Source organism: Salmo trutta, chromosome 5 (assembly GCF_901001165.1).
Source record: "Salmo trutta chromosome 5, fSalTru1.1, whole genome shotgun sequence".
Taxonomy (NCBI): domain Eukaryota; kingdom Metazoa; phylum Chordata; class Actinopteri; order Salmoniformes; family Salmonidae; genus Salmo; species Salmo trutta.
Window position 1 is genome coordinate 2,252,057 of NC_042961.1, and position 14,332 is coordinate 2,266,388.

At 45.6% G+C, this 14,332-nt stretch overlaps 1 protein-coding gene across 3 annotated transcripts in view; it reads right to left on the reverse strand.

Annotated features, from left to right (window-relative positions):
- Positions 1-3,513: 3,513 nt before the first annotated feature.
- LOC115193511 (E3 ubiquitin-protein ligase pellino homolog 1) overlaps positions 3,514-14,332 on the reverse strand; it is a 39,559-nt gene continuing 28,740 nt past the window's right edge. For all 3 annotated transcript variants that reach the window (XM_029752201.1, XM_029752200.1, XM_029752199.1), the window contains exons 7-8: positions 8,562-8,762; positions 3,514-7,351 (exon numbers count right to left, since the gene is read on the reverse strand). In XM_029752201.1, coding sequence (XP_029608061.1) covers positions 6,953-7,351; positions 8,562-8,762 — 600 coding nt within the window. In that variant the 3' untranslated portion in view covers positions 3,514-6,952. The remainder of the gene's footprint in view (positions 7,352-8,561; positions 8,763-14,332) is intronic.

The window sequence follows — 14,332 nt, forward strand, 5'->3', positions numbered from 1 at the left end:
CAAACAATGGTATGCAAGTATAAACACCATGGGACCACGCAGGCGTCATACCGCTCAGGAAGGAGACTTGTTCTGTCTCCTAGAGATGAATGTACTTTGGTGCGAAAAGTGCAAATCAATCCCAGAACAACAGCAAAGGACCTTGTGAAGATGCTGGAGGAAACAGGTACAAAGTATCTATATCCAATGTAAAACGAGTCCTATATCGACATAACCTGAAAGGCCGCTCAGCAAGGAAGAAGCCACTGCTCCAAAACCGCCATAAAAAAGCCAGACTACGGTTTGCAACTGCACATGGGGACAAAGATCATACTTTTTGGAGAAATGTCCTCTGGTCTGATGAAACAAAAATAGAACTGTTTGGCCATAATGACCAAGGTTATGTTTGGAGGAAAAAGGGGGAAGCTTGCATCAGTCAGGAAGTTAAAGCTTGGGTCTTCCAAATGGACAATGACCCCAAGCATACTTCCAAAGTTGTGGCAAAATGGCTTATGGACAACAAAATCAATGTATTGGAGTGGCCATCACAAAGCCCTGACCTCAATCCCATAGAAAATTTGTGAGCAGAACTGAAAAAGTATGTGCAAGCAAGGAGGCCTACAAACCTGACTCAGTTACGTCAGCTCTGTCAGGAGGAATGGGCCAAAATTCACCCAACTTATTGTGGGAAGCTTGTGGAAGGCTACCCGAAACGTTTGACCCAAGTTAAACAATTTAAAGGCAATGCTACCAAATACTAATTGAGTGTATGTAAACTTCTGACCCACTGGGAATGTGATGAAAGAAATTAAAGCTGAAATAAATCATTCTCTCTACTATTATTCTGACATTTCACATTCTTAAAATAAAGTGGTGATCCTAACTGACCTAAGACAGGGGATTTTTACTAGAATTAAATATCAGGAATTGTGAAAAACTGAGTTTAAATGTATTTGGCTAAGGTGTATGTAAACTTCTGACTTCAACTGTATTTATCAGCAGCACATTAGTGTAACTTGACGTCTGTATTTTACACATCACTGCACACTACAGCGATTGGATAAAGGTGTGTTATATTCTAGGCCTGGTATAGTAATAATAGAACACGTCCATTGTTCTTATACAGTAGCATGTTAGATTCACCGTGGAGAAAATCAAGACATGCATGAACACGGAGAGGAAGCGTTTTTTGCACTCGGATCAAAGTGAAGAAGAAGCTCTGATCTGGACTAATTCAAAAGCATCTCTCCTGTTCCATCAGAATAAACCACTAACAACCCTCCTCTCTAACACAGACACACATTCATTACAGAGAACCCTCTTCAAAACAGTTCCACAAAGCCTGACACATCACAACACACTGGCACACACACAACTCTGACATCACAACACACTGGCACACACACAACTCTGACATCACAACACACTGGCACACACACAACTCTGACATCACAACACACTGACACACACACAACTCTGACATCACAATACACTGACACACACACAACTCTGACATCACAATACACTGACACACACACAACTCTGACATCACAACACACTGACACACACACAGCTCTGACATCACAATACACTGACACACACACAACTCTGACATCACAAGACACTGACACATCACACAACTCTGACATCACAAGACACTGACACACACACAACTCTGACATCACAACACACTGACACACACACAATTCTTACATCACAACACACTGACACACACACAACTCTGACATCACAACACACTGGCATACACACAACTCTTACATCACAACACACTGACACACACACAACTCTGACATCACAAGACACTGACACACACACAACTCTGACATCACAACACACTGACACACACACACAACTCTGACATCACAACACACTGACACACACACAACTCTGACATCACAACACACTGACACACACACAACTCTGACATCACAACACACTGGCACACACACAACTCTGACATCACAAGACACTGACACACACACAACTCTGACATCACAAGACACTGACACATCACACCTGACATCACAGAGGCTTTAGTAGTATCTTTATTGACTCTGGAGCAGCTTATCTTTATTGACTCTCTGGAGCAGCTTATCATTATTGACTCTCTGGAGCAGCTTATCTTTATTGACTCTCTGAAGCAGCTTATCATTATTGACTCTCTGGAGCAGCTTATCTTTATTGACTCTCTGGAGCAGCTTATCTTCATTGACTCTCTGAAGCAGCTTATCATTATTGACTCTCTGGAGCAGCTTATCTTTATTGACTCTCTGGAGCAGCTTATCTTCATTGACTCTCTGAAGCAGCTTATCTTTATTGACTCTCTGGAGCAGCTTATCTTTATTGACTCTCTGGAGCAGCTTATCTTTATTGACTCTCTGGAGCAGCTTATCATTATTGACTCTCTGGAGCAGCTTATCATTATTGACTCTCTGTAGCAGCTTATCTTTATTGACTCTCTGGAGCAGCTTATCTTTATTGACTCTCTGGAGCAGCTTATCATTATTGACTCTCTGGAGCAGCTTATCTTTATTGACTCTCTGGAGCAGCTTATCATTATTGACTCTCTGGAGCAGCTTATCTTTATTGACTCTCTGGAGCAGCTTATCTTTATTGACTCTCTGGAGCAGCTTATCTTTATTGACTCTCTGGAGCAGCTTATCATTATTGACTCTCTGGAGCAGCTTATCTTTATTGACTCTCTGGAGCAGCTTATCTTTATTGACTCTCTGGAGCAGCTTATCTTTATTGACTCTCTGGAGCAGCTTATCTTTATTGACTCTCTGGAGCAGCTTATCATTATTGACTCTCTGGAGCAGCTTATCTTTATTGACTCTCTGGAGCAGCTTATCTTTATTGACTCTCTGGAGCAGCTTATCATTATTGACTCTCTGGAGCAGAGCAGCTTATCTTTATTGACTCTCTGGAGCAGCTTATCATTATTGACTCTCTGGAGCAGCTTATCTTTATTGACTCTCTGGAGCAGCTTATCTTTATTGACTCTCTGGAGCAGCTTATCATTATTGACTCTCTGGAGCAGCTTATCTTTATTGACTCTCTGGAGCAGCTTATCTTTATTGACTCTCTGGAGCAGCTTATCTTTATTGACTCTCTGGAGCAGCTTATCTTTATTGACTCTCTGGAGCAGCTCTGACAGGACGGAGGGAAGAAAGAGGTAGAAATTAAGGCAGTAAAGGATGTAGATGTCAGAACTCATCCAGGAGAAGGTGTCCTGGTTTTCTTCTCACAGAGAAGTTGAATGAACTTGTTAATCTCAGAAACCCGGAACTACAACAATTGAGAATAATTGCGTCACACGTTACTTGAGTCTGTCCACAAGAGATTATGAATTTGTTAATGCTGAGAGAGACAGAGAGAGAAAGGCTCTAGTATCATGTGACTATGAAATAACACAGACTATTTCAACCACAAGAGGACAGAGTTGAGCTAACGCTATTCACAATACAATGGCAACATTTGAGTAACAATACAAATGAAAATACAATGAAAATATAAAATGTGTCATGTTTTAAACTTTATTGTTTAAAGTCGGTACAAAAACTGTTAAATCAGAAAACATTCTCAGCTTTTGCCTTAAAGCATCAGAAATCCTCCAGACAGAAGAGATACTCTAGCGCTGGTCCAGGGTGCTACTGCTCAGCCTTCCTTCGCTAACACCCAGGACCAGAGCTAGAGAGAGGCGTAGAGAAACAGCGACACCATGCAGACAGTATACAGAGGCAGACATTGGCTGAGTCCAAAATGGCACCCTATTCCCTATATAGTAGAGCTGGGTGATATGGACCAAAATCCATATGGTGATAAATTGCCTGAATTGATGCGATACCAATAAATAGAACAATCTGTTTATAACATTAATCTGCACCACAGTTTGTATTATTCTCCTTTAAACTACTATTACTGATCGGTACTGCCTGTGTCGATAATGATCGGTTTAATACGGTAAGTGATCGGTTCTGCCGGTGTCGATAATGATCGGTTTAATACCATAAGTGATCGGTGTTGCCGGTGTGTCGATAATGATCGGTTTAATACGATAAGTGATCGGTATTGCCGGGGGTCAATAATGATCGGTTTAATACGATAAGTGATCGGTACTGCCGGTGTCAATAATGATCGGTTTAATACGGTAAGTGATCGGTACTGCCGGTGTGGATAATGATCGGTTTAATACCATAAGTGATCGGTACTGCCGGTGTCGATAATGATCGGTTTAACGTCCCGGCTGTACTATACAGTGCACTACTATTGACCAGAACCCTATGAAGGGAACAGAGTACCATTAGGGACGACCAGAGCCCTATGAAGGGAACAGAGTACCATTAGGGACGACCAGAGCCCTATGAAGGGAACAGAGTACCATTAGGGACGACCTGAGCCCTATGAAGGGAACAGAGTACCATTAGGGACGACCAGAGCCCTATGAAGGGAACAGAGTACCATTAGGGTCAACCAGAGCCCTATGAAGGGAACAGAGTACCATTAGGGACGACCAGAACCCTATGAAGGGAACAGAGTACCATTAGGGACGACCAGAGCCCTATGAAGGGAACAGAGTACCATTAGGGACGACCAGAACCCTATGAAGGGAACAGAGTACCATTAGGGACGACCAGAGTAAAGCCCTTACTTGCACACGTTCCCCAATAAAGAGGAACACAGTGCCTTTGACAAGTCCATAGAACAGCTGACAGACAAGATGTTAAGAGTATTATCCACCCTACGCAACAGCCTACGCAACAACGCAACACCCTACGCAACATGGTGATGCGGCGTAATTATGAAATTGCAGGTCTGAACACGTTTGTATATTTTTACTACACAATAACCCTAACAGCCATTTGGCTGGGCTTGTGTTGCGTACTTACGTAGAGTATAAACATGAGGCTGTGGACAGTGGGCTGTAGAAGACAAGACAGACACCTTTAACTACTGATGACGGATCCTCTGAAGTCTGTTGCAAGGAGAGTGTCTGTTTGGATGTCTATGGGCCAGACAGGCGTGTGTATCTATGGGCCAGACAGGTGTGTGTGTGTGTGTGTGTGTGTGTATCTATGGGCCAGACAGGCGTGTGTGTATCTATGGGCCAGACAGGCGTGTGTGTGTGTGTGTGTGTGTGTGTGTATATATATCTATGGGCCAGACAGGTGTGTATATCTATGGGCCAGACAGGTGTGTGTATCTATGGGCCAGACAGGTGTGTGTGTGTGTGTGTATATCTATGGGCCAGACACAGACAGGTGTGTGTGTGTGTGTGTGTGTTCTCCCTGAGGTGAGTATCAGTCAGATTCAGAGAGAGTGGAGATACCATCTGTACACAATACAACACATACTAACACACACTTTGTTCTTCTACCCACGTGGGGACCTAAAATTCATTTCCATTCAAAATCCTATTTTCCCTAACCTTAACCCTAAACTTAATAGCTGAGCTTAAAATTGCCTTTGTATTCATGAGGACGTGGTAAATGTCCCCATGAGGGAAAATGTCCCTTGTTTTACTAGCCTTGTGGGGACTGTGGGGGATTTTAGGTCCCAAAAAGGATATAAGAACCAACCCACAAAATACTGTACACAAAATATACACTCATACAGTAAAAACATGATCAAATACCATCCATAGACAATTTATACTAAGTAATGCCCCCCCCACTGAATTCTGAAGGTTGAAGATCAGGACTACTTTTTACACTGAGGTATTTTGTCCCTATAAATACTGTTCCATTCAGAATTATCGTGACGACTAGATACTTAAGAAGAGAATGACATTCAACATGACCGGTCTGTCTTTACACAGGCAACAGTGTGTGTGTGTGTGTTCAACACTCATTCATAACTACAGACAGCAATCACATAGCTGTCAATCTAGCTAACCAATCAAGGGACTACAAATCCCAAGTTGCTCGAAAAGTAGGAAGTCTGCATCCAAATCTATTGCTTCAAATGTGAAAGGTCATGGCAATGCCTTGTGGGAAAAAATTAACAGTTATAACACGGTGTAGGGTGGAGTTGCCCCTAGATGCTGATCTTGAGTCAGTTTCACATTTTCCCCACTAATGGTTCAGGTTAGGATTGGGGGAGGGGAAGCGGATCCTAGATCTGTACTTCGGGGAAACTTCCCCCCCTTACACACAGCCAGAACTCCCCATCAGACACACAACACAGAGGTTTCAATATGACAGGACGTTGTCATGGATACTCAATAGATACATGATGTGTGGGGGGGGACACACACCGCTATACACAAAACTGAACCCCCAAAACACACCTTGGTCGTACTCATTACTGCATACCGTAGCAAAACGTTTCGCAACGGAAAACAAACGTTTCTCATTAGACCAATTGAGGTAGGTTCCTTCCTGTTTGCTTCCAGTGAATACGACCCTTGACCTTGAAATCTGCTATTATTATAGTCTAATAGCACAATAAAAATGTTAAAGAGTATTGAAGTGAAGCATATTGACCAAGAAGAGTAAAGGAGAGTAACTAATGTAGCTTGTCTTCATTTTGGAGTTGAGTTATTATGAAGTCTGGGCAGAAATAAAGGACTTTAAGTCTTAAACATGGATACGGATGGATATTGCAACAATAAAGGAGAATAAACCCATATGTGGTCATATGTTAGTACAATAGATAAATACAGTTTACAGTTCTTTCAGAAAACTCAATTAAATCCCCCAGTAGTGTTTTGGTTTCTTTTTCTGTTTCACATGAAAATATAGAAATCTTTGTTTTCATTCCCAATAAAAATCAAAAATAGAAAAGGTCACTTAAAAACACAGAGAGAGACAAACAGAAACGGAGAGAATAGTCCAGACAATCCCCCCCGCCCCAAAATCCCAGGGAGTTGGAAGTTATATGCTTTTTGTTATAAACGTCGTTCCTTTGCGACCAAAAAGAAAGTAGTTCCGACCAAGGACAAATAGTCCCCCTAGTCGAGTGGGCCCTGGAAGATGAGTCTAACGTATCCCTGCTCGCCGCTCAGTTGCTGGGCGCAGAAGGGACAGGCGGCGTGGAAGGTGTGTGTTCCGTGCGGCAGCGGGATCTGACTCCAGAACACAGCCGTCTTCTCAGAACACACGTGACCACACGGTGAGAAGGCGTGGGTGGGCGGAGCCGTGTCCAGATAGAAGCTTGCCTCGCAGCCCAACCAGAGGGGAACGTACGGCCCACTGGCTCGACACATAGGACACTCCCTGCTCCGGCCCGGCTCCCTCTCCTCCTGGTCCCGGTCCAGCCTGTCTCTGTCCCGGTGGCTCCCCCAGTTGTGGTAACCATGGACGTGGCCACACTGGAGATAGACCCACGGCTGCTTCTCATCTGGGGTGTCCTACAGTAGAACGATACATTGTAAGTAATCCCATAAGGGGAGAATGGAATAGTCACCAGCAACACATACAGCAACAACAGAAACACTTGGATACATTAGAAAACAAACAGAACAGAAACCCCCTGCTGCCTTCTCTACAACTGGTCTTTCCCTACTAGCTCTGACTTTACTCATTAAGGACAAATGTACTGACTATGACTGAGATGTGGTTGTCCCACCTAGCCACTAACTGTAGTATCTCTGGATAAGAGAGTCTGCTAAATGACTCACTACTGTAGTATCTCTGGATAAGAGAGTCTGCTAGAATGACTCACTACTGTAGTGTCTCTGGATAAGAGAGTCTGCTAAATGACTCACTACTGTAGTGTCTCTGGATAAGAGAGTCTGCTAAATGACTCACTACTGTAGTGTCTCTGGATAAGAGAGTCTGCTAAATGACTCACTACTGTAGTGTCTCTGGATAAGAGAGTCTGCTAAATGACTCACTACTGTAGTGTCTCTGGATAAGAGAGTCTGCTAAATGACTCACTACTGTAGTGTCTCTGGATAAGAGAGTCTGCTAAATGACTCACTACTGTAGTGTCTCTGGATAAGAGAGTCTGCTAAATGACTCACTACTGTAGTGGCTCTGGATAAGAGAGTCTGCTAAATGACTCACTACTGTAGTGTCTCTGGATAAGAGAGTCTGCTAAATGACTCACTACTGTAGTGTCTCTGGATAAGAGAGTCTGCTAAATGACTCACTACTGTAGTGTCTCTGGATCAGAGTCTGCTAAATGACTCACTACTGTAGTCTCTGGATAAGAGAGTCTGCTAAATGACTCACTACTGTAGTATCTCTGGATAAGAGAGTCTGCTAAATGACTCACTACTGTAGTGTCTCTGGATAAGAGAGTATGCTAAATGACTCACTACTGTAGTGTCTCTGGATCAGAGTCTGCTAAATGACTCACTACTGTAGTCTCTGGATAAGAGAGTCTGCTAAATGACTCACTACTGTAGTGTCTCTGGATAAGAGAGTCTGCTAAATGACTAAAATGTCTGGCTCAGTTGATAGAGCATGGAGCCATCAACACCAGGGTCGTGAGTTTGATTCCCGCTGGAGCAACCAGAAGGAAAATCTATGTAATAACTGCTGTAAGTGCAAAACATTTATTTGGGGGGGATATATTTTCTTTTGTATTGTCATTGTATCAGGGAGGGAACTTGCCTTGCGTCTCATGGAGGGGAAGGCCAGGGTGTTGAAGCCGACGGGACACTGGGGCCTGGCTGCGTTGATTTCCTGACGTAGCGCCTCCAGGTGTTTCACGGTGGGGGTGCGGCTCAGGCCCTCGGCCGTGCGCCACAGGAGCGTGGCTCCACACAGGTCTATCAGAGAGCCATCCACCAGCTCCTGGCTCTCTGCCTCCACCTGAGGGGAGAGGGGACAATCTTCAATACACGCGTCAATATATGCAACAATATGCATCATTTCATCATCAGAACAGAACATTGGTTAAAATAACATCACACATTAAACCTACTTTTAAAACGTCCAGATGATTACACTTTAATAAAATGTAAACTTAGATTCAGCGATATGACGTCACCACGAGCAGCACAGCAGATATTGAGATGAGCACGATGCATGACTTCACTCTCTCAGTCCCACCGAGTATCTGTGCCTGACTTCACTCTCAGTCACACCGAGTATCTGTGCCTGACTTCACTCTCTCAGTCCCACCGAGTATCTGTGCATGACTTCACTCTCAGTCACACCGAGTATCTGTGCATGACTTCACTCTCTCAGTCACACCGAGTATCTGTGCATGACTTCACTCTCTCAGTCACACCGAGTATCTGTGCATGACTTCACTCTCTCAGTCCCACCGAGTATCTGTGCCTGACTTCACTCTCTCAGTCACACCGAGTATCTGTGCATGACTTCACTCTCTCAGTCACACCGAGTATCTGTGCCTGACTTCACTCTCTCAGTCACACCGAGTATCTGTGCATGACTTCACTCTCAGTCACACCGAGTATCTGTGCATGACTTCACTCTCTCAGTCACACCGAGTATCTGTGCATGACTTCACTCTCTCAGTCACACCGAGTATCTGTGCATGACTTCACTCTCTCAGTCACACCGAGTATCTGTGCCTGACTTCACTCTCTCAGTCACACCGAGTATCTGTGCATGACTTCACTCTCAGTCACACCGAGTATCTGTGCATGACTTCACTCTCTCAGTCACACCGAGTATCTGTGCATGACTTCACTCTCTCAGTCACACCGAGTATCTGTGCATGACTTCACTCTCTCAGTCACACCGAGTATCTGTGCATGACTTCACTCTCAGTCACACCGAGTATCTGTGCATGACTTCACTCTCTCAGTCACACCGAGTATCTGTGCATGACTTCACTCTCTCAGTCACACCGAGTATCTGTGCATGACTTCACTCTCTCAGTCCCACCGAGTATCTGTGCATGTACACAGGTGCGCTTCACGCTGCTACAAGGACTGAGCTACTGGACCAAAACAACAGAGAAGTTTAGCCGCGCGCTTCAACGCTCTTAGTTGTTGAGGAAATGGACCGGACAATATTGCTGTTTACTTTGTGCATCTCTAAGTCTACTTTTAAGGAGCACAGTGTTGAAGGGGTGTAGTGTCTAGTATAGCCCTGTAGGTGGCAGGCTAGCCCATCTGTTCTCCATGTCTCTGTAGAGAGGTTGGAGAGCTGGTACACATTACTGACACACACACACACACACACACACACACACACACACACACACACACACACACACACACGACACCCAACTCACATCCTGTCTCAAACACGACACCCAACTCACATCCTGTCTCAAACACGATACGACACCCAACTCACATCCTGTCTCACACACGACACGACACCCAACTCACATCCTGTCTCACACACGACACCCAACTCACATCCTGTCTCACACACGACACCCAACTCACATCCTGTCTCACACACGACACCCAACTCACATCCTGTCTCACACACATACACACAACTCACATCCTGTCTCACACACATACACACACACACACCCTGTCTCACACACACACACACACACACACACACACACACACGTCACACACAAAATCATGTCACACTCTCATTATAAATCAAGGTTTTTATCAACACACACTGTAAGGACTCCAGGCCCTGGGGAGTGTGTGAGTGTGTGTTCTATGGGTCTATCCTTAATTACAATGACTTCAACCCTGAACACTCAAACTGGGGAAGGACAAACAGGCCTACTGGCTCTGGGTTCTGGTGGGGTGTGTGAACATGTCTGCATGCGCATATCTGTGTGTTTGTATGGATGGTTTGTGCATGTGTGTGTGTAGGGGAGGGTGTGTCTGTGTGAGGGGGAGGGTGTGTGTGTGGGGGGTTTGGGGTAGTGTGTGTGTGTGTGTGTGTGTGTGTGTGTGTGTGTGTGTGTGGGGGGGGGTAGGGTGTGTAGGGTAGGGTGTGTGTGTGTGTGTGGGGGGTAGGGTGTGTGTGTGTGTGTGTGTGTGTGTGTGTGTGTGTGTGTGTGTGTGTGTGTGTAGGGTGTGTGGGGTGGGGGGGTAGGGTGTGTGTGTGTGGGGGGGGTAGGGTGTGTGTGGGGTGGGGGGGTAGGGTAGGGTAGGGTAGGGTGTGTGGGGGGTAGGGTGTGTGTGAAGGGCATACTGTAGGACACTATGCTGCTGTGTTGACTGCTTCTGTTTCCCCCAGTCACCTGCCTGGTGGAGAGTCCTCTACTGACCGACACACACACTGTCATATATCACTATCTAAAATGTACAGCTACAGGCTGGGTATACTGCCATAGGCTACAGCCTCAAATCAACTACAGGCTGGGTATACTGCCATAGGCTACAGCCTCAAATCAACTACAGGCTGGGTATACTGCCATAGGCTACAGGCTCAAATCAACTACAGGCTGGGTATACTGCCATAGGCTACAGGCTCAAATCAACTACAGGCTGGGTATACTGCCATAGGCTACAGGCTCAAATCAACTACAGGCTGGGTATACTGCCATAGGCTACAGGCTCAAATCAACTACAGGCTGGGTATACTGCCATAGGCTACAGGCTCAAATCAACTACAGGCTGGGTATACTGCCATAGGCTACAGTCTCAAATCAACTACAGGCTGGGTATACTGCCATAGGCTACAGGCTGAAATCAACTACAGGCTGGGTATACTGCCATAGGCTACAGGCTGAAATCAACTACAGGCTGGGTATACTGCCATAGGCTACAGGCTCAAATTAACTACAGGCTGGGTATACTGCCATAGGCTACAGGCTCAAATCAACTACAGGCTGGGTATACTGCCATAGGCTACAGGCTCAAATCAACTACAGGCTGGGTATACTGCCATAGGCTACAGGCTCAAATCAACTACAGGCTGGGTATACTGCCATAGGCTACAGGCTGGGTATAGTGCCATAGGCTACAGGCTCAAATCAACTACAGGCTGGGTATACTGCCATAGGCTACAGGCTCAAATCAACTACAGGCTGGGTAAACTGCCATAGGCTACAGGCTCAAATCAACTACAGGCTGGGTATAGTGCCATAGGCTACAGGCTGGGTATACTGCCATAGGCTACAGCCTCAAATCAACTACAGGCTGGGTATAGTGCCATAGGCTACAGGCTCAAATCAACTACAGGCTGGGTATACTGCCATAGGCTACAGCCTCAAATCAACTACAGGCTGGGTATACTGCCATAGGCTACAGGCTCAAATCAACTACAGGCTGGGTATAGTGCCATAGGCTACAGGCTCAAATCAACTACAGGCTGGGTATACTGCCATAGGCTACAGGCTCAAATCAACTACAGGCTGGGTATACTGCCATAGGCTACAGGCTCAAATTAACTACAGGCTGGGTATAATGCCATAGGCTACAGGCTCAAATCAACTACAGGCTGGGTATACTGCCATAGGCTACAGGCTCAAATCAACTACAGGCTGGGTATACTGCCATAGGCTACAGGCTCAAATCAACTACAGGCTGGGTATACTGCCATAGGCTACAGGCTCAAATCAACTACAGGCTGGGTATACTGCCATAGGCTACAGGCTCAAATTAACTACAGGCTGGGTATAATGCCATAGGCTACAGGCTCAAATTAACTACAGGCTGGGTATAGTGCCATAGGCTACAGCCTCAAATCAACTACAGGCTGGGTATACTGCCATAGGCTACAGGCTCAAATCAACTACAGGCTGGGTATACTGCCATAGGCTACAGCCTCAAATCAACTACAGGCTGGGTATACTGCCATAGGCTACAGGCTCAAATCAACTACAGGCTGGGTATACTGCCATAGGCTACAGGCTCAAATCAACTACAGGCTGGGTATACTGCCATAGGCTACAGGCTCAAATCAACTACAGGCTGGGTATACTGCCATAGGCTACAGGCTCAAATCAACTACAGGCTGGGTATACTGCCATAGGCTACAGGCTGAAATCAACTACAGGCTGGGTATACTGCCATAGGCTACAGGCTCAAATTAACTACAGGCTGGGTATACTGCCATAGGCTACAGGCTCAAATCAACTACAGGCTGGGTATACTGCCATAGGCTACAGGCTCAAATCAACTACAGGCTGGGTATACTGCCATAGGCTACAGGCTCAAATCAACTACAGGCTGGGTATACTGCCATAGGCTACAGGCTGGGTATAGTGCCATAGGCTACAGGCTCAAATCAACTACAGGCTGGGTATACTGCCATAGGCTACAGGCTCAAATCAACTACAGGCTGGGTAAACTGCCATAGGCTACAGGCTCAAATCAACTACAGGCTGGGTATAGTGCCATAGGCTACAGGCTGGGTATACTGCCATAGGCTACAGCCTCAAATCAACTACAGGCTGGGTATAGTGCCATAGGCTACAGGCTCAAATCAACTACAGGCTGGGTATACTGCCATAGGCTACAGCCTCAAATCAACTACAGGCTGGGTATACTGCCATAGGCTACAGGCTCAAATCAACTACAGGCTGGGTATAGTGCCATAGGCTACAGGCTCAAATCAACTACAGGCTGGGTATACTGCCATAGGCTACAGGCTCAAATCAACTACAGGCTGGGTATACTGCCATAGGCTACAGGCTCAAATTAACTACAGGCTGGGTATAATGCCATAGGCTACAGGCTCAAATCAACTACAGGCTGGGTATACTGCCATAGGCTACTGGCTCAAATCAACTACAGGCTGGGTATACTGCCATAGGCTACAGGCTCAAATCAACTACAGGCTGGGTATACTGCCATAGGCTACAGGCTCAAATCAACTACAGGCTGGGTATACTGCCATAGGCTACAGGCTCAAATCAACTACAGGCTGGGTATACTGCCATAGGCTACAGGCTCAAATCAACTACAGGCTGGGTATACTGCCATAGGCTACAGGCTCAAATTAACTACAGGCTGGGTATAATGCCATAGGCTACAGGCTCAAATTAACTACAGGCTGGGTATAGTGCCATAGGCTACAGCCTCAAATCAACTACAGGCTGGGTATACTGCCATAGGCTACAGGCTCAAATCAACTACAGGCTGGGTATACTGCCATAGGCTACAGCCTCAAATCAACTACAGGCTGGGTATACTGCCATAGGCTACAGGCTCAAATCAACTACAGGCTGGGTATACTGCCATAGGCTACAGGCTCAAATCAACTACAGGCTGGGTATACTGCCATAGGCTACAGGCTCAAATCAACTACAGGCTGGGTATACTGCCATAGGCTACAGGCTCAAATCAACTACAGGCTGGGTATACTGCCATAGGCTACAGGCTGAAATCCCTGACATTCACACTAAACCTAAGACATGTCAAGGAGAAGACAAAGGCCTAAACATGTTCTTGTCCTAAATTTAGCTTTTTCCTTAAATAAATGTTTTGACCACTAAAAGGGTCTTGCTAAGGCTTTACCAGGCTTCTTTAGTTGGAGTA